The sequence below is a fragment of the Rattus norvegicus genome, chromosome 8 (assembly GCF_036323735.1).
Source record: "Rattus norvegicus strain BN/NHsdMcwi chromosome 8, GRCr8, whole genome shotgun sequence".
Classification (NCBI taxonomy): Eukaryota; Metazoa; Chordata; class Mammalia; order Rodentia; family Muridae; genus Rattus; species Rattus norvegicus.
In genome coordinates, this window is record NC_086026.1 from 117,495,005 (window position 1) to 117,519,808 (window position 24,804).

Consider the following 24,804-nt stretch of genomic DNA (forward strand, 5'->3'; position numbering starts at 1 on the left):
TCCAGCCAGTCAAGGATTGTAATGACAGAGGATGTAGCTGTAGTTTGGCCATATAGACCATGATGCAGCTGGGCCATATTCAGTCCCATCAGGTTCCTGGAAGGATGCTGGGTTAGTAACCCCCCATAGAGAACATAGCCTTTTCCAAGCCTGTGCTACTTGGTAAGCTACCAGAAGAGGAACAGGTAGGAGAAAGACACAGCTTTAAGTGTGGGGGCTTGGGGCTGCGGCTCCCATAGGGAAAGCCTGTTGGCTCTCTCCCTGCAAAGCTCTTTACTGCATAGCCTTGGTGTGGCACCCAGTGGTAGTAGCACCACATGTCCCTACAGTATGGGTCCAGAGTCAGGAAACCTAGCTTCCATGTCTCAACTACACAATGGCTTCATGGGCCATAATTTCTCCACCTGTGTTAATGACACTATAGCATCCAGCTCACTGAGCTGCTGTCAGGCTGTGTCCCCACACAGAGGAAGAATGGGATCAGTATTATTCACTGCTTTTTGGAGGGGGGAGAGGGCAGTTTCAAGACAGGGTTTCTCTATACAACTGTAGCTGTCCTGGAACGCAACCTGTAAACCAGGCTGGCCTTGAACTCACAGAGAGTTAAAAGTGTGTGCCATCACCGCCTGGCTAGCCACTGTTATTATGGTTCTAAAGTATGTTTGCTTTGTAAGTAGGAAGGGCTTGCTTTTGTGGACTAGACCCTTAAGCTGGCTCTGCTTTCTCTTCCTCTAGCAGGCTTTGGGACAGTTGTTCACAAAGGATCCCAGTCCTGGAAAGTCGAGGTGGGAGGGAGGGGAGGGGGAGGAAGAGGGGGTATACCTCACATCTGGAGGAGGTGAAGAATGAACTCAGTCAAGCAAGTGGAGCAGGACGGGGGCAGGGCGGTGGGGGAGGGGGCGGGGTGGTGGGGGAGGGGCGGGGCAGCGGGGGAGGGGAGGGGCGGCGGGGCAGGGGCGGAGCGTCTCTTGGGACATCCCACTTCATTTCCCTGTTCTTCCCAGGCACAGTTCAACTTTGCTATTACATAGATATTAGAGGCTGCTGCCAGCATCTCTGTCATGAATAACCAAGGAGCTTGCTCAGACCAGAAATTAAAGAATAGTGTTCTGCAAGGATGTGTGTTTTTGAGAGAGCCTGCAGACCCATGGGCTCGTCCAACTTCCCCAGCCATAGCACAGTGATAAGCAATTTGGCTCCTTGGCATCCAGGCTGCCTATCCCCTACCTTAACTGGAGAGGGAGGGTGGCATAAGGGGCCTGGAATGTGGCTGAGTCAGGCTCTGCCCAGCAGCCAATCAAAAAGGTGCGGATGCCGCACAGTGGCAGCCTTAGTCCCTGGTCACATAGCCTCGCACCCCACAGCCAACTGTAAACACTATTTTTAACCTCTGTGAAAACATGTTGCTTCGGAGGAGGACAAGCCTACAGCTGCGTTCTCCACAAACCTGTTTCCTGAGTGGAAAGACTGAGCCCTGAGGGGATCGTAGCCCTGGAAGACAGTCAGCCTCCAGCTTAGAGCAGAGGAGGAAAGGAGGGTTTGACTGCCTAAGGCAGAACTTCCAGAAGCCTTCTGGTGTGAATGACCTGTCCTCTAGCTGGAGAGCAGTGCTGACCCTCAGGTAGCCCTGGGTCGAAGGGGTTGATCCAGGTAGATTCGATTCCTCCCTATCCCTGTTTTCCCATAAAGTGGGGATGGGGGGAGGGTTACTGAACAAACCTAGAAGCTTACTTTTTTTTTTCTTTTCTTTTTTTCAGAGCTGGGGACTGAACCCAGGGCCTTGCGCTTGCTAGGCAAGCGCTCTACCACTGAGCTAAATCCCCAACCCCAGAAGCTTACTTTTTTAAAAAACATGTCTACTCATATGGAGGGCTTTCTTTATCTAGCTTGTCTTTGCTGAGTGTACAGTACTGTTCTGGGCACACACACACACTATGTTCAGTCTCATATATGCCACATTCCCATTGTGAAGCTGGCCCCATTCCTATAAGATACCTACCATTCTCCCATCTCATAGTTGAACTTGGTTAACACTATGGTTCTGACAGCCTAGCCCAGTGCCTAGTGCTATGCTCTCATTATGGCCAAGATGAAACTGACACAATATGACAAGAGAGCTAGAACATTCCATCTTGAAGATTCTGAGTAGAGACTCCACCTCCACCACCCCCACACCCACTCCTCCAAGATACTGGTCCTGGGCTTCAGGGACATGTGGCTCTGGGGAGGGGGCTCTATGAGGCACAAGCAGAGGAAAACCATCTGGAGCAACAGAGACTGCCTGCCAAGGAGCTGCTGTCCCTGGAGCGGGAACGGAAGCAGGGAACACAGGGGAGGGGAGCCTGGGGCTGAGCCTGGCCCCTCACCCTCTTCTGTCTCTTAGACTAAAGTAGTAAGAGGCTTTGCTCTAGCAAAAGGGCCTAGTGTCAGGGAAACCCTCAGTTGCCCCTGACTATTATTTTCCCTTGACCTTACCTTGGTCCCCTGTGGGACACTGCCCTCACTGAGGGCCTGGCCTCGGGTAGTAGAGTGGTCACTGGTTGGTAAAGGAGGGACAAAGCTGGCCTATGGAAGTCTAACTTTATTGAGACCTCTGGGTTTCTCCCCCTCTTAAAGTCCTCAGGGAAGCCCCCCTCTTCAGGGGGTGGGGCCCCTGTTATCTCATACGTCCTCACTCTCCAGGTCACTGGGGGCAGTGATTGTGTAGGGTCACCATGGCAATGATGTGGGGGCAGGGCACCTAGGGCATGGAGCAGGACTATGGAAGACACCAAGAAGGTGGGGGGCCCTGATCCATCGGGCCCCCAGGGCCATCTACTGCCTAGCAGCCAGCAGCTGAGGGGTGGTTTCAAAGGGTCCCAGGGACCATGGATGAACTCCAGACCCCTCTACTCGAAGCAAGGGCTGTCACTGTCCACCGGGGCCATCGCTGATATGGCCTGCAGCTCAATCTCCCAGGCCCCTGCCTCTCAGCCCCCGCTCCAACTACTCCATAATTCTGCTCAGGTCAGCTCCCAGTGTGACTATGCACAGGCCTCCCAGGACACCCCGAGATTCTCTTCTAACCCATTCCCAAACCCCACTGTGGGAACCCAAGAACATCTCCTCATGGATGATGGGACTCAGACTCTGCCGATGTGCACAGACGACGACGCTGATGACCAAGGCCAGTACAAACTCAACCTCTCCCAGATTCAGTTACAGATTGGGAAGGAGAGCAAGGCTCCAGCTAAAGTCCTGGTAGGCTGGGGCAAAGGGACCTGTAACCTTGGCCAGATGGCCTCTATGGGCTCCAGGAAGAGTCGATGGCTACCCTACTTCCTCTCGGGAGAGAATGGTGTAGTCGAAGGTCAAGCACCTCTTCTGACTGTGACTCAGGCTGCAGTGCAAGATCAGGGGCAGGACAAGGGTCCATGTCTGGCTCAGCCTCCTACCCCAAATAAGGCGACTTCGTCACCGTCATTGCCTCTTCCAATCTCAATTCCGGCGTCTGTCGCAGCTCTCAGTGGATTACCAGCACCTGCTGCAGTTAAACCTTATGCCTATTGTCCCAACTACCTGACTAATGCTGCTGCGGCCACTAAAGACCTGCCCCTTGATCTCAAGAACAACGGGGGCAACCAATTGTCTGCTCTCTCAGATTCTTCCAAAAAGGACAAACTGTATTTTTTCCTTAAGGAGACTCCTCCCACTCCAGTACCTAGTCCAGCGGAATTTTCACCCAAAATCCAGGACCAAGAAGTTGCCAGGATGCCAGTGCCAGTCAAGCCATTTGAGGACCCTGCAAAGAACTGTCTAGTTCATGCCTCCAGGCCAGATCCCTCAACACCAGCCTCAGAGCCTCTAAACGCTTTCAAGACACAGGAGAATAGCCACAAGCTTTGCAGCTCTCAGCCGGACAAGCAGCCCCCCAATGCCTGCAACAACAACAATTGCTCTAATGTGCCACTGCCCGCCCTACAACAAGGAGCCTACAACAAGCAGCCCCTACCCCAGACTTGCAGAGGAGTCATACAGAGTCCCATTTCTGGTGCCCCGACCTGCCAGCTCCACGATGCCGTGGAAGACCATGTGCTGGTATTTGATATGGCCACAGGCAACACCAGGATGGGGTTGCTGTGCCATGATCCCATGGGCTCACGGGCAGTGCTTGTAGGTCTCACACCCAGCCACCCATCGACTCATGTTTCTGAAAATACGCTGTCTGCTTGGTCATTACCCAGGCCAATCCTCTCCCCTAACAGTGATCACCCCAGCCTCTGGTCTACCACGGCCGTGCTGTCTAGTCCTGTACCCTCTAGCCTCTCAGCTGGAAGCTATAGAGAGGTAGCGCTGGTTTCCAAGGAGGCCAGACACAACCTAGAGCCACGGTCCCTGGGCACTGAAAGCCCTATGAGGACGCTTGCCAGATCTGGTGTACCGGGGACACCCGTCCAGTATGGTGAGAAGATACCAGCCCCAGCTCCTGATCCTAGCTGGCCCAAATCTGATGCTGAAAAGATAGATACTGACCGCACCATCTGGAAATTGGACAGCCCCGTAGTCCAGCCTAGGAAATTGCAGTGGATAAAGCCAGATCCTGTTTCAACAGCTGATACCCAGATAGTGTCCAGACCTCCACTCCAGGACAGAGCAGGCATCAATAACCAGCAAATGGTTCACCCTAGTGGCCCTCAGGCTGAAGGTGCTGGACAAGTCTTCCTCACTGGTCAGAGTTTCCTTAATGGGCAGAACCTCCTTGCTAGACAGCCACCTGTAGCTGAGCAGGGGTCCCTATCTGGTCAGCTCCCCTGTACCAAGCAGCCCCCACTTACCTGCCCACCCCATCTCAATGAACAGACTCCTCTTCCCAGACAACTTTCCCTCACTAGACATGTGCCCATCACAGTGAAGCTGTCCCCCACCAAAGAGCCCACCTTCAACTCTGGGGAGTCTGTCCAGCCCTCTACTCAAGAGAACGAACCCTTGTGCAATCCTACACATGTGGGAATACTCCGAGTACCCCTGGCTCCTGAAGAGGCCTGTATTTATGTGAACAGAGATAAAATGGGAAACAACAGGGCTCAAAGAGCCAGCATACCTCAGTCCCCATCCTGGCAACCTAGTGATCCCCACAGGGCCCAGCAGGAACAACTTTCTTTGATCACGTTTACTGGTTGTAAGGATTTGCCCATATCCATGGTGGGCACTGAGTCCGCGAATGGACATCAGATCAAGTTGACAACCGAGGACATGACACGCCCCTCAGTGGTTGCTCACCTGGGTCTCCTCCGAGGGAACTGCTATGAGCTAGTATCCACTGTGGATGCTGTACCAGTGCAACCGGCCATGCTTTGTAACCGCTCCTCCTTCCCTTACCAGAAAATGGCGGCCATAGTGATTGATACTGGCACAGGATTTACCAAATGTGGACTGGCTCAAGAGAACCATGTCCTCAGTGTGGTACCCTCCCAAGTCCAGATGCTGCAACACCCACCCCAGGGCCAGCCCCAATATGTGGTGCCAGAACACCAAGAGGGCTCTTACTCAGTACTGAACCGAGGCGTCGTCTCTGACTGGGACGCTCTTGAGGTGCTGTGGCAACACCTGTTCTACTGCAAACTGAGAGTGCAGCCCGAGGAGATGGCTGTGCTTGTGGCTGACTCCCCCATCTCACCACGGACCAACAGAGAGAAGGTTGCCGAAATACTCTTTGAGCGTTTCCATGTGCCAGCTATGCAGACAGTTCACCAGGCTCTACTAACGCTCTATGCTTATGGCCGTACCACTGGGCTGGTGGTGGGAAGTGGCCATGGGACCTCCTATGTGGCACCCATCATCACTGGGGACCTGGCTCCACTCGACACCTATCGGCTGGATGTGGCTGGTGCTGACCTCACTGACTACCTGGCTCAGCTCCTGATGTCAGGTGGTCACTCGCCACCCAAGGGAGGGATTGTCAGGCAAATCAAAGAGGCCTGCTGTTATGTGGCTATGGACACAACAACTGAGATGGCCCGAAACCAGTCCCAGGTTCAGGTGGACTTTGTGCTCCCAGATAAGCATGTTATCACACTGGGCTCCGAGCGCTTCTGTTGCCCCGAGGCTCTCTTTCAACCCAATCTGCTAGGTCTCAACCAGCTAGGCCTTCCCCAGCTGGCCCTGCTAAGCATCAGCCGGCTGGAGGTCAAGCAGCAGGAGCAGCTACTGGCCAATGTGGTGCTGGAAGGTGGTAGCACCCTGATAAATGGTTTCCCTGAGCGTATGAGACAGGAGCTGGGTCCTGGTGCCACTGTGCTGGGTTCTCCCCACCGCGCAGTTGCCGCTTGGCTTGGGGGCTCCATCATGGCATGCCGGGACTCTTTCCAAAGCCTGTGGCTCAGTCGCAGGGAATATGAAGAGGAAGGCCCGTGGGCTATCTACAAATATCAGCTGTGAGCACATAAACTTCTGGTTCTGCTTGCTTTAAGTACTGTTGCATGGTTTAAGTGGAGGGCAGCATGGAGAAGGCAAGACTCCAGTCGCAGGGTCAGAGGGGGATCCTGGTTCTCTCAAGCCATACCCAACCTCAACACTCGAGAACCTCATGGGCCCTGGCAATCTGCCCTTTTCAGAAACCCCCCAAAACCTCTTGGTTGTCATCATCTCCAATCTGTTTTGACCTTTACTGCACCCCAAGGGCAACCATAGAAAATGGCTGCTGTGGGGTTTTGCCCTGTTGCCCTGACGACAAGTGCAATTACCCTTGATTGCCAGCTTGTTGCCATGGTAATTTCAAACATAATGTAATAACCCACACAGCCTAGAGTGAGTCATGAGGTGGGGGATGGGGGTGCAGCCCCTTCCCCTAGCACCAGAGGGAAGGATTGCTTCCGGCTCCTTTCCTGGGCCTCCTTCCGGGGGCTGAGGACAGCAACGTGAATAGTAGCTTAGCAGTTCCAAAGATGGCTGGGGTTATGGGACATTGCTCCTGAGTGAGGGTCCCTGTGAGAGCCTGTGCTTCTTGGGGAAGTACCTAGTAAATAACATAGTACCTGTTAGACTCTAAACCCTGGAGGGTGCTTTAACTGGGTTATCAGGGGCTTCAAAATAAGAGTGCATGGGAGTACTGCCTTTGGACCGGGGTAGGAAGTAGAGAGAACAGTTAAGTAGATCCTCAATGGAAAGCACACTATAGCTGGGCTATTGAGTCTCCAGCCTACACTGTAGGCTTTATGGATGCTGAAGTTTATATCTCATCCTGCCTTTATTTTGGCTCTCTGACCCTCTAACTTTGATGGAAGCCAGAACTATAAATTCTGGGCTCCCCTCTTCCTAGATAGACACTGTCAGCTCCTGAACGCTTGGTGGCCAGAGTTCTCCTTAGGAAGACTCTTGCAGAGGCCACCAGTAATGTCGAAAGACTTCATTGTTTCTTTGTTTAATCTCTGTGTCTAAAGGATAGCTAGAAGCCATGTCCCTTCACCCAGTCTGGCTTTGAACAGAGAATAGGAAAATAAAACTTGGGGTGATTCAGTGTCTGGCCTAGAAAACCTGAAAATACTAGCTGATCTTGCTGGGTGGTGGAGACATAAGCCTTTAATCCCAGCACTCAGGGGGCAGAGGCAGGTGGATCTCTGTGAGTTCAAGGCCAGCCTGGTCTACAGAGTGAGAGTTATAGGACAGCCAGTGATACACAGAGAAGCTCTTTTTTTCGAAACACCCCAACAACCCCACAAATTAAGCTGGTTTTTAAAAATATTAATCATCGGGCTGGAGAGATGGCTCAGCGGTTAAGAGCACTGACTGCTCTTCCAGAGGTCCTGAGTTCAATTCCCAGCAACCACATGGTGGCTCACAACCATCTGTAATGAGATCTGACGCCCTCTTCTGGTGTGCATGAAGACAGCTACAGTATACACATAAAATAAATAAACCTTTAAGAAAAAAAATTAATCATCATACCCTGCACCTCCAAATCTCTTTGTCTCTGTCTCTGTCTCTGTCTCTCTCTGTCTCTCTGTCTCGCTGTCTCTCTCTCTCTCTCTCTCTCTCTCTCTCTCTCTCTCTCTCTCTGTGTGTGTGTGTGTGTGTGTGCATATAAAAGCCAGAGGCTAATCTTGTGTCGGCATTGTGCACTAGTTTTTTCCTCCTTGGCTTGGAACTCACTTCCTAGGTCACATATCCACCTGACCATTACAAATACTCATCACTCTGCCTGATTTTTGTTTGTTTTTTTCCAAGGCAGGGTTTCTCTGTGTAGCCCTGGCTGTCCTGGAACTCACTCTGTAGACCAGGCTGGCCTTGAACTCATAGAGATCCACCTGCCTCTGCCTCCCAAGTGCTAGGACTAAAGGCGTGCACCACTACTGCCTGATTTTTGTTTTGTTTTGCTTTGTTTTAAACATGGGTTCTGTGGATGGAATTCAGGTCCCGTGCTTACATAGCAAGGTCGTATTATTCTTTGTCCAGAGGGCAGCTGGAGGCTGTTTGAATGTCAAAACCTTGAAGCTGTCTTGTCTGTGTCTCCCAGGGAAGCTGAGGGGCAAACCATGCCTTTAGGTTGCCCTCCACAAATGACAAAAACTTGTCTGTCCTCATACACACCTGAAAGCAAGGGGGTGCTCTAAAGTGGGATTTGGAAGCAGTCGATATAAAATCATAGGCTTGGAGTACCCTGAGCATGATCCAGACCCTTCTCTGTGCTGCTTTTCCAGCTTGACTCAGACTCCAGCCAATCTCAAGCTTTGTGTCAGACAGGAAGGGGAAGCATGGCTCTAGAGACTAGTTGCTGCATCCATGCACATACGCCAGCAAGCACGCTTGGGTGCACACAGAGCACAGACACACGTGCCCCTGGGCATCACTGCATACACTGTGCTGTTTCCATCTCACTTGGTATAAGCTAGCACACATTCACGTGTACGAATATCCCCTGCCACGTGCTGTCACCCACGTGCACACAGTGTGCACAGGACCAAGATGTGGCGGAATGCCAGCAGCAGGCAAAGCTCTAGGGAACCGCCCCTTCCACCAACTCTAAAGCCATAATCCGGCTTCTTGGCCCCATTCTTGGATAGATTATGGTCCTCAAGAAAGATAGAAGACGTGTATGAGGTATGTCAGTTCTGCAAGCCATGTCTTGGCTATATCATTAAACTCGGAGGCCCATTGTTTCGGGAATAATAGAAAAGATTGCATGCCAGGCTTTTCCTTCATTCTGCAAAAATTAGTTGAGTGTTGTGAGATTAGACATAGGCTCTGTCAAGCTTGCCAAAAGATCCTGGTACTGGGATGGTCAAGACTCTTCCTACATACACTGGGGCCCAGATACAATGATAACATGGCCTAGAGGAAGTGACCAGAGTCAGGGAAAGACATGAAGGACTCAACAACCCCTCTGGAAGAGGTGATCCAGGAAGCCTGAGACAATTTCTCTGGCAATCTTCTGGCTCCAGCTCCAACTTCTTCACTCAGTGGGTCCTGTCTGTCCTCAGCTATGGGCAGTGATGCAAGCAGGCTTGCTCAACATGTGACCCTGCTTCCAGGATGGCTGGGCCAGGCAGATCACTAGAAGGGCAAGATTGGATGGAGCCCAGGGCCGGATAATGGAAAACCTAAATCTGGTCTTTACTGTCTCAGGATAGTCCTTGGGACTTGAGGGCAGTGGGATGGGCCTTTGGTCCACCTGCTTCCTTGACCAAGGACAGAAATGTGACCAAGGACTTCATTGGAAATTCCTTCCTACTAGTTCCATGACCCTATAACCTAGCCCAGCTCACCTGGGCCATGTAGCTTAGGATGTGTTTAAGGATTATTACAAAGAGAAGAAAGCAGACCCCATGCTGGCTACATCAGAGGTGACTTTTATAGTTTGGGAGATTCAGAACTATACAGAGGGGGCTGACAGAGCCAGCTATGCGGCTGATAATTTAGTTGGGAAAGATTTTGGCCTCGAAAGAGTTGGAGGTAGGATGGATGGTCTGAGGGCCTCACTGTTGTATCTTGTCCATTCCTAAATTGATCACAATTGCACACATACCCCTGTGTGTTTGTTTATTCCAGTCTAGGAGGTGCTCCAGAGACAGCCCATATTCTAAATAGGTCCAACCCTTTGGATCAGATTTGGGGAACTGGGCAGGATCCTGGTCTCCTGGAAACTACTACTAGCCAGGAGACTCCTGTGCAGCTCCAGGTCTCAGATTTTTCTCCAAGTCCCCATTCCTTACTACTTACTTTGGGTAAATTAGGAAGGGCCCCTTCGCCTCCTGTTGCTGGGATTTGAGTCTGATGGCCTAAGGGAGCCTAGCAGGAGTTCGCGGCCAACCCTCCCGCGTCCTCCCTCAAGTGGGATTCCAGTCTCCGGGTCTGCCAGGGTGGGGGCGGGCCGGGCGAGGAGGCCCCGCCCCCAGCCCGCCCCCGGCCCGGGGTGCGAATCCGCTGCCAGAGAGCGACTGGCGATGCTGGAGGTTCTGGAGTCGAAGCGGCTGCAGCTGGCGCCGCGTCTGCCCCGCGTGCCCGGAGCGGATTCTGCCGGCCGCCCCCGGAGCCCTGCTGAGCCGGTTATCGCTTCCTGCCTGTGACCGACCAGCGTTGCAGGTGCGGAGCAGGGAGGGCTGGGCCGGTGGGGAGGGCGCCTCCTGGATGCACGTTGGGGGGCCTTGGGGGACTGTTTCCCTGGTTAGAGAATCCCCGCGCAGGATGCGCGCAATCGCCGCGAGGACTCTGGGGGTCCCAAGCAGGGGCACATCGCACGGTTTCTGCAGATGCGAGGTGGGGTGGCGTGCGGGGTTGGGCTAAAGTTGCCCATTACCTCTGACCGCTTGGGAGGGTCCCAGAGAAAGCCTCTGCAGCTCCGAATTGTAAAAAACATAAACCCTCGAAGATTCGTGGTGCCCTTTATAGGGGTAAAGGGCCAAGGGCCGAGCGATCCATCCTCGAACCCTGAGCGGTCTTCAGCCCCTCCCCAACTGCCCCTGGGGGCCCCCTCCCTCCGGTTTGGCAGTCACTAATTTCCATGACAACGGAGAGTTCTTTATGGGCGACAATCCGGAGGGGGCTGGGCGGGGCTGCTGCGGGGCTGGGGGAGGAGGTTCTAAGCCCCAGTGGACTATTGGCCCCTAGCTAAGTTCAGTCTTCCGAACCTTCTGAGGGTCTTTGTCGAGGGAGGGGGGGGGGCAGTGCACTGACACACGTGCGAGGTGGGGGTGCGGGGCGCACATGTTTCTGCTGGGAGGTGCGGGGCTTGGTGCTCACACGTGTGCCTCCCGCATGTGTGTTGCTGTGCCAGCGGGGGCGAGCCAGCAGCACTGGGGAAGGGGGTCAGAGTGGTACCATGGTGAAGAGCAGGGACTCTGCTTGGAGTAGCAGGGGACAATTTTCATTTGCCTCTGTCTTTTTCAGCTTGTATTGCTTGACAGGAGACCCTGGGCTCTTGAGCCCCAGCCCCATGAAGGGCTACCAACTGCTTCCTGACCCCAAACCTGCTCTAGCAGGTATCTTCCTAGAGAACAGGGTCCCCTTTTCCTCACCAAAAGCGTCTACCTGGTTTACACTACTCTAGTAGATCTTTTGCACACCAGCCCCCAAACACAGGCTCAGGCTTTGGGGCCCCCAGGACCATCCTTGCAGAAGTAGGCTGGCTTCCCATCCCCCTCTGAGCTGATTACTGGCTGATTCAGTGACTTCTGAGCCTCAGTTTCCTAACTTGGAAATCAATATCTCCATTCCTTCAGGGCCAGGATGGAACAGGAGTCCCCCTTTCCCCCCATTTAGTGTGGATCCCCAGGTGCCATACCCTGGCTTTATCTGCTGCAGACTTTTCTCTGTGTCTTCATTCCCTGGTGGCCACCAATTAGCAGGCTGGTGGCAGTCCTCTGCTCTGAGGGAAACTGAGACCTGGGGCTGTTGGTGTGTGTGCCTTTGTCATCCTGCTTGTGGCTTGCTCATGGTGCTGTTTTGGCTGCTGCTTTTGGCCATCCTGAGATCTGCCCAAGACCGAAGATGGGATGAGGCTGAGCTGGAAGAAGGGCCGGGGGAGCCCAAGGCCTGGACAGAGTTCAGCTGATTGAGGTGGAGATTGCTGGGGACCCCGGGTAAGGGAAGTAGGCAGGTTTCTGGGCTTCATGTCCATCCCACAATGCTGTCTTTTCAACTTTTGGACCTCTTCACCTAAGCTGCTATCAGGACAGGGAGTGAGGCTGGGGACTGACCAGCTGGGGGACCCCAACAGCTGACCTCTTCCCCACCAAGAGGCTCCTAGAAGCTGACCTCTTTTTACTGGGCCTCCTGAACCAAGTACACTGTATGTCTGGGGGATACTGAAGAGCCTCGAAAGCCAAACACCAAGGGTAGCTCCTGGCCCAGGGAATCCAGGCACACGGCCTAGGAGGGTTTAGGCAACTGCTGGGCATTCCGAATCTTCAGAATCTTCAGCCTGCTTCTCTCTTGTGGCTGGGTCCCTCTTTATTCTGCCACTCTCCTTCTTCCAACAGATTCTGCCTTTGTCTCTGCACCTGTCTTTACTAAAGTCTCTTAATTCCCCCACTTTGTCTTCCTTTATGGGCACCAGGGTCACAGAACCCATGGGGAAGGAGCCAGGCCAAAATGTCAGTTTGGGAAGAGGGACCTTTGCTTTGTTTGTTTGTTTTTTTTTTTTTTTTCCGGAGCTGGGGACCGAACCCAGGGCCTTGCGCTTGCTGGCAAGCGCTCTACCACTGAGCTAAATCCCCAACCCTGGGACCTTTGCTAATACCTACTCCTTACCCCTCCCCTTGTTTTAAAACTTCCATCACCATAGCAACCTTTTACTTCAGTGCCTTCCTCTGCAGCTCCCTTCCTCCAACCAAAGGGATGCAGGGCCTCCAGTGGCTTCAAAGATCAGGACCCCAGGTTCTAAGGCCAGTGACAATTGGCTTGTGGCTTTGCCTGCATGTGGTGAGCTTACTATTCTGGAAATAGCAGTGGACTGCATGCTCACTTCTAAGACTGTGAGGTTGGGGGTTAGCAGGGGCTCCTCCATGCTCCTAAGATAGGTAGAAAAGAGTCAGCACCAGGAACTATTGATAGTGGCCCAGCTTGTTACCCAGATCTGTATGATACCCAGTTTCTTAAAGCAATTGGACAGTAGGCTTGAAGCTTGACTCTTGACTCTTGTTACCACATACACTAGAAGGAGGTCACTACCTCCCCTAGGCTTGTGGCTGTGAGCTAGACAGGATTTGGGCTGGGGCGTGTCCATTTGCAGTAGAAAACTCAGTCCTAATCTCTAAGAGAGGAGAAGAGGGGAGGGAAGGGAACAGGGTGCCTGCAGGCTGGTGTTCACAGCTGCCACTAAATTGGGAGGTGTTGCCTACAGTCAGGAGTCAGCGGGGAGGCCTCCTGGGCCCTTCTTGGCCTCTCTAGATTTACTGCAAGCTCTAGAGCCCCACATGGCAGATGCCAGGGCAGCTGGAAAGTTCATTTATGGATATGAAAGGTGAGACCTGAGACAGGCTGACTCTGGTGGAAGAAACCCTTAAATGGGGTCTTTTGGCCCCCATTCTGGTTGAGTTTTCTCAGACTTGCCTGAAAATTCAATAGAACTCCCAAGGACCCTTTATTAATAGGGTACCAAATAAACAAAAGCTTCCTCAGAGTTGCCTGAGACATGAATCACTGAGCCCAGTAGGCAAGGTCCAGAAGCAAACAGTGACAGGAAAGCTTCCAGAGTCTGCTGGAGTGGAGGGCAGTGGTATCGTCACGTTCTTTCTGCATTGCTTGTGTGTTCCCTTTGGGTGGCCCAGGTATAAGGTTTATGTCCTTTGCAGAGAAGGAAAGGATTTCTGTCTGTAGAAAAGCAGCTACCCTGAAGCTTTTGGGCCATACCTGGGCTAATGTGGAACTGACCAGATTCTGTGGTGTTGGAAGGAAAACTTTCTTTTGTTGGGTGTTAAATTTGGGGCTCATGAGGATGGGAAATGCCAGTCTCCTTCTCCTTGGCCTTCCACCCTTCTTCAAGGAGTCTCTAACTCAGTTGCTCAGCTTTGGGACTGGTCCCTCTCTTGACTGAGCGGTACCAAGGGGCTTGGTATATACAACCGAGAGCCTCAGTGGGGTAGTGTTAGGTAGCAGATGGTGAAATAAACAGGGGGTAGAGGGGATAGGAGTACTGATTGGAGATATGGTTTCTTTTCTCTTGACCCTGAAAGATCTAGGTGTATAAGTGAATTCAATTAGACTGTCGAGGAGGTATAGTGATTGGGTGACACCTGGGTAGCCAAGATAGAGGGGAGTGGTGGCAAAGTAGATCTGCCCCTGTCTCATTATTGAGACCTGTAGGAAGGACATGGCTGTAGGTTGTCAGAATTGTGGGCTTTCCGTGGTAGAGAGACCCTAACACCAGCCCAGACCCCACAGCATGAATGTACATGTATAGTCAAGCTGGTGCCAGCATCAGAGCCAAGCACACACAAAACCTCCCACCTATAACCACGCTGGCAGAGGTGAGAGCTGCTGGACTGAGGAGGAAGATGGAGCTTGGAGAAGGTGTCTCAGAAAAGGACCATTTGCATCTGGCCTTGGAGCATCAGGATTGTTTTAGACAGCTTGTTACATAGACAACCTTATGATGTCAGAATTTGTACGGAAAGAACACACAGCCCCTGGTCCTGATTCCTTGCCGGTATAGAGGCTGTTTCACAGGGCAGCCCAGGCGGGTGGCACTCCTACCAGTGCCTACACTTCCTGCCCTGGAGTAGACATACTTGAGCTGGCGAATCACCTGTTGTCGGACATTTAGGTAGCCGCCGATTCCTTTTTAATGTTATAAATAACTCTGTGGTGACAAACAGAATTCCCACGGGAGGCTTTGGGGGAAGGGTATTTGCATCAGAGGGAACAGTGTAACAAAGCAACAGAACTAGGAGTGCATGGTCCCTGCCCAGCCCTCCTGGGAAACCTGCAAGCCAAGGACCATTCTCCTGCTCAGTGACTGACCCTCAGATTCTAGCCTGGGAGGGTAATCTTCCCATGAGCCCCCGGGGTGGGGGAATGTCCTTAGAGTACATGAGGACTGATGCAGGCCTTTCCCTCCAGATGTTACGGTGTGGAGATGGGCGGCTGGCAGTGGTGGTTGGCTGTGCCTCTGCTTCCAGCTGCAACAATGAGATTTTAGCCACACTTACCTCCCTAGCAGATGCAGGAGCAGGCATTTTGGACGTAGTGGCAAAGAGGCACAGCCGACATCTTCAAAAGCCTCTCTTGTTTGCCTCTGTCGTTCTTTGCTAGATGGCTTAAGCTCTGACTCCGTCTCACTGATGAAATGTGTGTATTCCCCAAGCCCAAGCAATCCTCATGAAGGAGTTATGGAATTTGATCCCTAATGCTGAAGACACGTTTGAGGGGGGCTTCCAGGGAGGGTTGCGATCCCTGGGAATAGTATGGCTGGCTTCTGCCTGGGAGGAAGTGGTTGGCATCTAGTACTACCCATAGGGCTTGTCTGGGGCCCCCAGCTTGCCGGGTCCTCCTCCTTAAGGAGGACTGACACTGTAAGTGCCTTCAGATAGGGGAATATTTAGGTGCTCAAGGCCCTGCCTGAGCTCTTTTCACTTCAAGCACTTTCGGGGGCAGAGGTGGCAGAGGCAGAGCAGTTTCAGTGTGGCCTCAGTGTAGAGTTGAGATTGCTATAACCACAGGCTGGCACAAAGCAGACTTTATGGAGGCAGACCCTGGGGTTAGATCTGTAAAGGTAGATGCAGCCATCTACCTCCAAATAAGGACATTGGGTACCTTTCCCTTTGGATGCTGGGTCCAGCCATCTAGCTCTACAATTTAGGATTGATCTGTAAAGGACAGAGTGGGGGCAGGGCCCTGTGCTCCGGGTGCAGAGTTCCCGGAGCCTGCCAAACCAGCAGTAACTGGACCAAACCTCACCTGGCTTCTATGCTCCTGCAGTACTTGAGCGCTAGGCAGGCTTGTGTTAGCCTTCTGGACCGTCACCCCTGCATGCCTCCCGGCAAAGCCTTCTGCTCCCAGCCCCAACCCTAGTGCTACTTTTCCCCTACAAGGAACATGTGTCCCTCCAGGCATATCATATGCAACATGTCTGAATTCAATATTTACTAAATCCATCAAACTAATCATAATAAAAGCTTTAAAACAGCATCAGAGCATGGCGGCACATACCTACAACTCCAGCACTCAGGAACAGGGGCAGGGAGACTGCCTCAGTTATACAGAGAGTTTGAGGCCAGCTTGAAATACATGAGATTCTGTATCAAAAAACAAATAAACAAAAGATATAAATTTCAACGATCACTTCTTGGTCCTAAAGAGAACTCCTATTTCCTTTAACATCCTAGAAAAGTATGTACACACACACACACACACACACACACACACACACACACACATAAATGTTTGAAATTTGAAAATTATTCATTTTCTTGTGTGTGTGTGTGTGTGTGTGTGTGTGTGTGCACATGCATATGCATGTGTGTGAGCACTCATGCCTGTGGATGCTCAGAAACCAGAAGAAAAGCAGCAGTGTTGTTCGCCATTCTCCACCTGTTCCTTTGAGGCAGGTCTCTCCCTGAACCCGTCCGTGCCTTGCATTTTCTTGGCTAAACTAGGAGTAACAAGCCCCAGCAGTTCTCTCTGCCCACCCTTGCAGCTGGGGTTTCAGGCATGTGCAAGATATATGGCCTCTTAGACGGGTTCTGGGATTCAAACTCTGGGACCACTTAATTGTGCAGCAAGCCTTCTGAAGAGCTGAATCATCTTTCTAAATGCCTGCAAGTCCCTTTTGTTTGTTTTGTTTTTAAGACAGGGTTTCTCTGTATAACTCTGTCTGGAACACTCTGTAGACCAGGTTAGCCTCGAACTCAGAGATACACTTGCCTCGGTTTCCCAAATGCTGAGGGGTTAAAGCTGGGCCACTGTGGCCCAGCCTGCACATACATCTTTAGTAAGACATAAAGGTGGTGGGAGGTGGGGAGATGGCTCTTCCAGAGGAGCTGGGTTCAATTCCCAGCACCCATGTGGTAGGTCACAGCTGTCCCTAAGGTCTGACACCCTCACACAGACATACGTGCAGGCAAAACACCAATACAATAAAATAAAAATAATTTGAAAAATTTTTAAAAAGATATGAAGTATGTTCCTTCATAACTACCATTCAGGTGTAGAAATGGGTCTTCCCGAAGCCCCCATGTGTCCTAACTCAGGCACCCTATCCTATCCCTTAGGAACCATTATGTGAATCTTTAAACTTATTTTCTGCTTTTTCTGAACAGCGTTACTTCAGTGCTCGAGTCCCCAGCAGTATGGCAAGTTCTGCCTGTTTTGAGCTCTGTATCAAAAGACTCACACCACATGCATTCTTTCCTGTTTCTGTCAACACGGCTTTTTGCAAGATACACTGTTTGGCTGAGTAGAGCCATAGCTCTCTCATTTCCTTTGCAGCATAACATCGTATTATATGACTATGCCACAGTACATCCTGCTGGGGGTAGATATTTGGGCTCTTTCCAGCTTTTAGCAATTATGGATACGGCAATTATGAGCATTCTTACCCAAGTGTCCTGAGGCATAAGTGTATGCCTGCCTCTCTCTCCCACCCTCTCTTTGATGGGATCTCTCTATGTTGCCGAGGTGGGCCTGGAACTCCTGGGGGACACTTGGCTCAAATGCATGCATTTCTAGGGAGCAAGTATTTAAAGTACACAGGGTAGGCTTGAGAAGTTGTGCAGTGGTTAAAAGCACTGGCTGCTCCTCCAGAGGGCCTAGGTTCAGTCCCCAGCACAAAAAACAACAGCTCATAACTGTACAACTCCAGTTCCAGGGGACCCAACCCCCTCTTCTGGCCTCCAGAGATACTAGGCACATATATGACGCATAGGAATACATGTAGGGCAAACAACATACACAGGAAAATAAATAATTTTAGCTGGGCATTGGTGACACATACCCTTAATCCTAGCACCCAGAAAGCAAAGGTAGGCTGATCTCTCTGAGTTTGAGGCCAGCCTGGTTTACAGAGAGTATTCCAGGACGGCCAGGGCTGTCTTATTACACAGTGAAACTCTATCTCAAAAAATGGAACCAACCAACCAACCAAATAAACTTAGGAATATAAAAGAAGGGGTTGGGGATTTAGCTCAGTGGTAGAGTGCTTGGCTAGCAAGCGCAAGGCCCTGGGTTCGGTCCCCAGCTCCGGGGGGTGTGGGGGAGAGGATGTTATATAAAGTTAAGTGGAGGTGATGTGGCAATTTAATACCTTCCCATACTAGCTTGTTAATGCAACTGAATGAAGATAACTCGGAGAATGGCGATATTGCAGAGATTAAGAAGGAACTTGCTAACTTTAATAACTAACAGGAATTTGAGACAAAAAAGGAATGAATCCAGTATCATTGTATATTAAGTAGATTGCTTAATATGTACATGTATTAGACATACAAATTTAATAGAGAATAGTTCTAAAAAGAAAAGAATATAAAAGAAGTACAGAGTATATTTGTTTGACAAAACTGGCCTTATCCTGTTTCTTCTTCTTTTTTTTTTTTTTTTTTATTTATTTTATATAAGTACACTGTAGCTGTCTTCAGACACACCAGAAGAGGGCATCAGATCTCTTTACAGATGGTTGTGAGCCACCATGTGGTTGCTGGGAATAGAACTCAGGACCTCTGGAAGAGCAGTCGGGGCTCTTAACCGCTGAGCCATCTCTCCAGCCCCCCTGTTTCTTCTTTTAAGACAAAGTCTCCTGTAGCCTGGGCTAGCCTTGAACTCATCAAGTAGCTGGGGCTTCCTTGAACCCCGATCCTCCTGCTGCCACCTCTTAAGTTCTAGGATTCCAGGTCTGCACCCCACCTAGCTCCCAGCTTTTTTAAAGGGGAGTTGCCCTCTTCCAACAGATTTCATTTTGTCCATAGCCTCACCAGCATTTGGCATCTTTAGACCGTCCGAGCGAGATACACAGCTAGTATGGGGGAGAGCTCGTGAGATCTCAGCCCTAGACAAAGAACTACAGGCAGCTAAGGAAGCTTAGAGTGGGAGAAGCAGTCTTCCCCAGGAAAGAGCACGTCAGGTGATTATCCAATACCAAGTGGTCAGCCCAGAAAGCATGCATACAAGTAACACGATGTGGACCTAGCAGGTTATAGTTATGTAATCAGAAATACGTGCATACGCGCAAGAGCAAGACAGAGGGCAGGAAGGGGAAAATGATATAATTAGGTTATAATTTCGAAGAAATTACTGGAGTAAACTTGGGTCTCTCTTTCCATTCTGTGGGTTCCAGGGATCAGACTCAAGTTTGGAGGTCAGTGCCCTTACCTGGTGAGCCACCTGGCTGACCCTAAAGAGACTGATGGTTTAATCCCATTATTGGAGAGGTGGACCCAGGAGGATTTCAGCAAGTTCTAGGCCAGCTTGATGTACATATTGGGCCTAGGGCATCTAGGGCTAAATAGTGAGACCCTGTCTCAAAAGTCAAAACTAAATAAATAAACAGATTGTCCTGTAAGTCTTTTCAAGTGTATATAATGAAAGAACAATTTCTTAATATGTCAACTTAGTCAATTTTTGCTTGGTGGGGACCATTGTAGTTCAGGCAGCCTGGTTGAATGGCTGCATCTACGGCTCAAAAAAGCAGGGTAAATCTATATCTGCCTACTTTGCCCTTCACTTGACCTGAGCTGAGTTGGGATTTTCCAAAAGCAATTTCAGTGTTGGGGGACGGGGTGTAAGAAAATGGTATAGCTGATCCAGACCCCATCCTGTTTTGCGTCTCAGAGCCTAGCAATGCCGTTTGGTTGTGTGACTCTGGGTGACAAGAAGAACTATAACCAGCCATCGGAAGTGACTGACAGATATGATTTGGGACAAGTCGTCAAGACGTGAGTGTTGGGCTATTGCACAGAGACGGGTGGAGAGACCAGGGTTGGGAAAGAGGGACCGGAGTGTACCCTGTTCTAAGTAAGGCCTGGTGTGCCTGCTGGCTTCAGCGAGGAGTTCTGTGAAATCTTCCGGGCCAAGGACAAGACAACAGGCAAGCTGCATACCTGCAAGAAATTCCAGAAGCGTGATGGCCGCAAGGTTCGGAAAGCAGCCAAGAACGAGATTGGAATCCTGAAGATGTGAGTGTGAGGGGGGGGAAGTGGGGTTGGGAGATGGCAGGGGAGGGTTTGAAGGCCAGGGCACCTCAGGAAGTACACATTAGAATGTTACAACCACTCAGTACAAGGACCAGAGCTTCTCTCTCAGGGGTACACACCCAACCCTGACTACTGACTCCTCCCACTGCCACTAGGGTAAAGCACCCCAACATCCTGCAGCTGGTAGATGTGTTTGTGACCCGCAAAGAATACTTCATCTTTCTGGAGCTGTGAGTACCATTCTGGGGTTCCAGGATTCCCCAGTCCCTAGGGTCTTTTCTTTCTCCTCCCTTTATAGCTAAAGAAACCCATTTTTGGAGCCCTTTGGGTCCCAAGGCCCTAGGCCCTGCCCAGCCAAGTGCCTGGTACAAATCAGGCCTCCCAAATGCTCTTGTCCTACCCCCGACCCTGCCCACACCGGGCTCAGGGGCTGGTGTCCCTCAGGGCCACGGGGAGGGAGGTGTTTGACTGGATCCTGGACCAGGGCTACTACTCGGAGCGAGACACGAGCAACGTGGTGCGGCAGGTCCTGGAGGCTGTGGCCTACTTGCACTCTCTCAAGATTGTGCACAGGAACCTCAAGGTAAGGCCAGAGCCAGAGGAACTGGATCACTTGACAAACTGGGCTGGGATAGCATGAGCACCGCCACATTGGCCTCTGGTCCAGCTTCTGAGGCCCTCATAATGACTTCTGCCCACCCTTCTACCATTCTCTCCTGAACAGCTAGAAAACCTAGTGTACTACAACAGGCTAAAGAACTCAAAGATTGTCATCAGTGACTTTCACCTGGCTAAGCTAGAGAACGGTCTTATCAAGGAGCCCTGTGGAACGCCGGAGTATCTGGGCAAGGATGGGACACGGGATGGGTGGAGGGACAGCCTTCAGGGAGAGACTTTGGGGTAGGGGAGAAGCTCTGTTCTAAGATGTGGCTATAGATGCTACTCTATATGGCTAGGCTTGATACTGACCAGCAGATGACCACTTTTTTTTTTTTTTTTTTTAGCACCGGAAGTGGTAGGACGGCAACGGTATGGACGTCCTGTGGATTGTTGGGCCATTGGTGTCATCATGTATATCCTGTGAGTGGAAGGGCACAACAGTTGAAGCCAGGTGGGCTGGACAGTTATGTCTGTGGCCCTCCTAGGTGACCCTACTCCATGTAGGCTTTCAGGCAACCCGCCCTTCTATGAGGAGGTAGAAGAAGATGACTATGAGAACCATGATAAGAATCTCTTCCGCAAGATCCTCGCCGGTGACTATGAGTTTGACTCTCCGTACTGGGATGATATTTCTCAAGCAGGTGAGGGGATGCCTGGCATGTGGGCAGAGTATAGGGCAGTATGGAGGGAGGCGCCGCTCTCAGCTTCTGCTGGATTCTACTCCTACTCCCCAGCCCATACATCACATCTAGACAATGAGATGGGGCAGCCTTGCCTAGCCCATCCCTGGCTTTGTCCCCAGCCAAAGACCTGGTCACAAGGCTGATGGAGGTGGAGCAAGACCAGCGGATCACCGCCGAAGAGGCCATCTCCCATGAATGGTGAGAGCAGGGCCTTGTGGGAGGAGTGGGTATCCTGTTGCACTCTGGATGTCTTACACTGGAAGTCCTTATCCTTGAGGTCTTGAGGGTAAGGGAAGGCTTTGTAGAGCTGTGGCCAAACCAGACGCTCTGCCTGGTGGCCCTAGCTCACACAGGGAAGGGCTGTGCAGTCTCCACGAAGGCACCAACCATGCCGGTCTGATGCACCCACCTCCTTTCTAGGATTTCTGGCAATGCAGCTTCTGATAAGAACATCAAGGATGGCGTCTGTGCCCAGATCGAGAAGAACTTTGCCAGAGCCAAGTGGAAGGTAGGCTTTGGCTCGCTCTCTTCCTGGCCCGATTCCAAGTGCTTCCTCTTGCACCCCACAGCTCCTTGCTGCTGCTGCACCTCTTCAGGCCATCACATGTGGCTGCAGCTGCTGCGGTTGGTTATCAGAAGCTGAAGTAATGAGTAGTTGGGTAGCCGGCTGGGGTACTATGGAAGGGGCTGGGTTTAGCCGTTTGGAAGGAGTAGATCTCGTGAACCTCACCACAATTCTTTCTTCAATGTCCTCCTTTCAGAAGGCCGTCCGAGTGACCACTCTCATGAAGCGGCTCCGGGCACCAGAGCAGTCTGGAACGGCTGCTACTTCAGATGCTGCCACTCCCGGGGCTGCTGGTGGGGCCGTCGCTGCAGCTGCAGGTGGAGCTGCCCCAGCCTCTGGAGCCAGTGCTACTGTAGGCACAGGGGGTGATGCTGGGTGTGCAGCCAAGAGCGATGACATGGCCTCTGCAGATCGTAGTGCCACCCCAGCCACAGATGGCAGTGCCACCCCAGCCACAGATGGCAGTGTCACCCCAGCCACTGACGGGAGCATCACCCCAGCCACTGATGGGAGTGTCACTCCAGCTACTGACAGGAGTGCTACACCAGCTACTGATGGGAGAGCCACACCAGCCACAGAAGAGAGCACAGTGCCCGCCGCTCAAAGCAGTGCCGCGCCAGCTGCAAAGGCAGCAGCCACCCCTGAGCCGGCTGTGGCCCAGCCGGACAGCACAGCCCTAGAGGGTGCCACAGGCCAGGCTCCACCCTCTTGTAAAGGAGAAGAGGCTACTGGCTGTGCCCAGGAGTCTCAGAGGGTGGAGACAAGCTGAATGGGCAGTCTGTTGGGGGTTTTGAGGGATGGGAAGGAGGGTGGGAGTTTGGATGAGGGGCTTCTCACTGTATATAGAGTCACTGGCATGATGCCCTAGCTCCCCCCAAGCTCCCTCATCCCAGTGGGGCATGCCTGGGGGCCATGGGAGAGCAGTGTCGTCTCCTGTGTGGATGTATGTGAGTGGTGGGCAGGCCAGAGGCAGGGCCAGCCCCAGCCCCTGCATGGATTCCTTGTGGCTTTCTGTCTTTCGCTAGCTTCACCAGTTTCTGTTCCTTGTGGGATGCTGCTCTAGGGATACTCAGGGGGTCCTTGCTCTCCTTCCCTTCCCGTCTTCTCATGTCCCCAGGCAGGCCCTGCAAGCCTCATACTTTCCCAGGCCCTAAATGGGTGGCCTTGCCCTGAGAGCTGGTCCTCCAGCGAGGCCCTGTCAGCAGTGTTAGGCTCCTGCACACGAAGGTGTGTGTACCTGTGGTGTTTGGGCTGCTCTAGGAGTAGATGCTGGCTGTAAGAGATGATGCAGAAATCTAGGGCAGTGTGCTTTAAGTTAAGTCTGGTCACATGGTTGGGGGCAGGCACTGCATGTTAGCTGTGGGGATCCTCAGAAGTGGGAGAGAGAATGGGTAGAAGCGTCCATCTTTTTCCCTGGGTGGGGGTGGGGATCTTCCCTCTGAAGATCCTTGTGTTATTTCATAGCCTCCTGAGTCCTGTAGTGGGTTGCTCTGCATCCTGATTCTTACGACACTCCAAAGGAAGAGAGAAACATGTTGGATGCAGCAGCGATGCCTAGGAGAACAGAGTACAGGGCCAGCAGCACCAGTGCCCCAGCCTATCTGGGTCTTCTCTGTGAGCGAGATAGGGAGGGCTGGTGTCCCCCATGGTCTTCCTAGATGCCACTACCAACGAAGAGACCTTTCCCATAACCACCTCATGCAGGCTCAGGCCATAAATCCTCTTCCTCCCAGGGAGGCATGGCAGTACCTCATAGGCTGCTTTGGGAGCTTGCTTTTCACAGCAGCAGATTTTCTGCTCTTCGTTCAGCAATGCGGAGAGGCTTTACCTCTGTGTCTACTACCAGAGGCTGAGGTATCGCTCAGCCATGGGATGAGGAAGTAGAATAAGATTTCCCAGCTCCCTGAGGGATGCTCTCGGCAGGCACCCTTGGTCAGACTCTACCACAGCCTGCACAGGCAGCCACGCTGGTCCTTGCCCTTGCTCGGCACTCCATGGTGGTACTGCCCTTCTCCCTGCATGCCTGTGGGTCTGCTCTGGTATGTGAAGGTTGGTGGGCTAACTGTGTGCCTGCTGAACCTGGCAAATAAACGTCACCCTGCAAAGCCTCTGGCCACCCTCTTGCCTTTGCTTCCTCTGTCCTATTGGGGAGGAGCCTATGGAAGGCAGTGTGGGAGGGAAGAGGCCATGGGAGCAGTTCCGGGTAGCGGCTGATGCTCAGTGCATTGCTTGGGGTAAGAGTGGAGGTCACCTTCTCCGATGTGTACCTGGATGATGTTAATGGTAAATCCTCTGGGCTCAAAAAAACCATGAGTGGTGTGTTTAAGCCAAGAAGTATCCCTAGCCGAGCACTGAAGGGCTGATGCTTTTCCAATTCTTGTTGACGAAGAGCCTTTGTCTTAACTTGGACATAGAGGTGGAATCCACTCAGGGACAACCACTATAGGAAGTGACCTTGTTCATGGGCACAGTGGGCCTCCTTGGGCTGGGGAGAAAGTGGGGTTGCACAAGTTTTGTGCTGTATGTTGATGCCTACTTCCTGTGAATACCTGTGCTTTCCACTTAGACCAAAAAGATTTCATTCTGTCTTCCCTGGCTGACGCAGACCTGCTTTATAATATGGAGTCATGTATGTTCCTTTTGGGGGAGTAATATTGCTAATGATACTATAAAAATCCCTAAGGAGATTCGCTTCAACTCGGAGGGGCTTTGGTAAACTCATCTGGGTTGCTTTCTCAGGGAGGACCTTAAATTATCTGATGTGGGAATAATAAAGAGGGTTTGCTATTTCCTGGTCTTT

General features: G+C 51.8%; 2 protein-coding genes across 2 annotated transcripts; both read left to right on the forward strand.

The window, feature by feature from the left end:
- The first annotated feature begins 2,754 nt into the window (after nt 1–2,754).
- On the forward strand, nt 2,755–6,448 carry Actl11 (actin-like 11). Its single transcript, NM_001024788.2, has one exon. It carries the CDS (start codon nt 2,761–2,763, stop codon nt 6,415–6,417), a length of 3,657 nt encoding a protein of 1,218 aa, NP_001019959.2. The 5' UTR covers nt 2,755–2,760; the 3' UTR covers nt 6,418–6,448.
- Nucleotides 6,449–10,434: 3,986 nt separating this feature from the next.
- Nucleotides 10,435–24,781, forward strand: Camkv (CaM kinase-like vesicle-associated). The gene is given in 11 exon segments (NM_024000.1): nt 10,435–10,557; nt 19,735–19,838; nt 19,947–20,078; nt 20,252–20,326; nt 20,541–20,679; nt 20,821–20,941; nt 21,101–21,176; nt 21,261–21,397; nt 21,559–21,637; nt 21,860–21,947; nt 22,201–24,781. Coding segments are annotated over 10 exon segments (1,515 nt in total). The 5' UTR covers nt 10,435–10,557; nt 19,735–19,743; the 3' UTR covers nt 22,774–24,781.
- Nucleotides 24,782–24,804: the final 23 nt, after the last annotated feature.

What these genes read in the sequence shown, in the direction of transcription:
- Actl11 (NM_001024788.2), top strand. Translation starts at nt 2,761, where the DNA reads ATGGAAGACACCAAGAAGGTGGGGGGCCCTGATCCATCGGGCCCCCAG.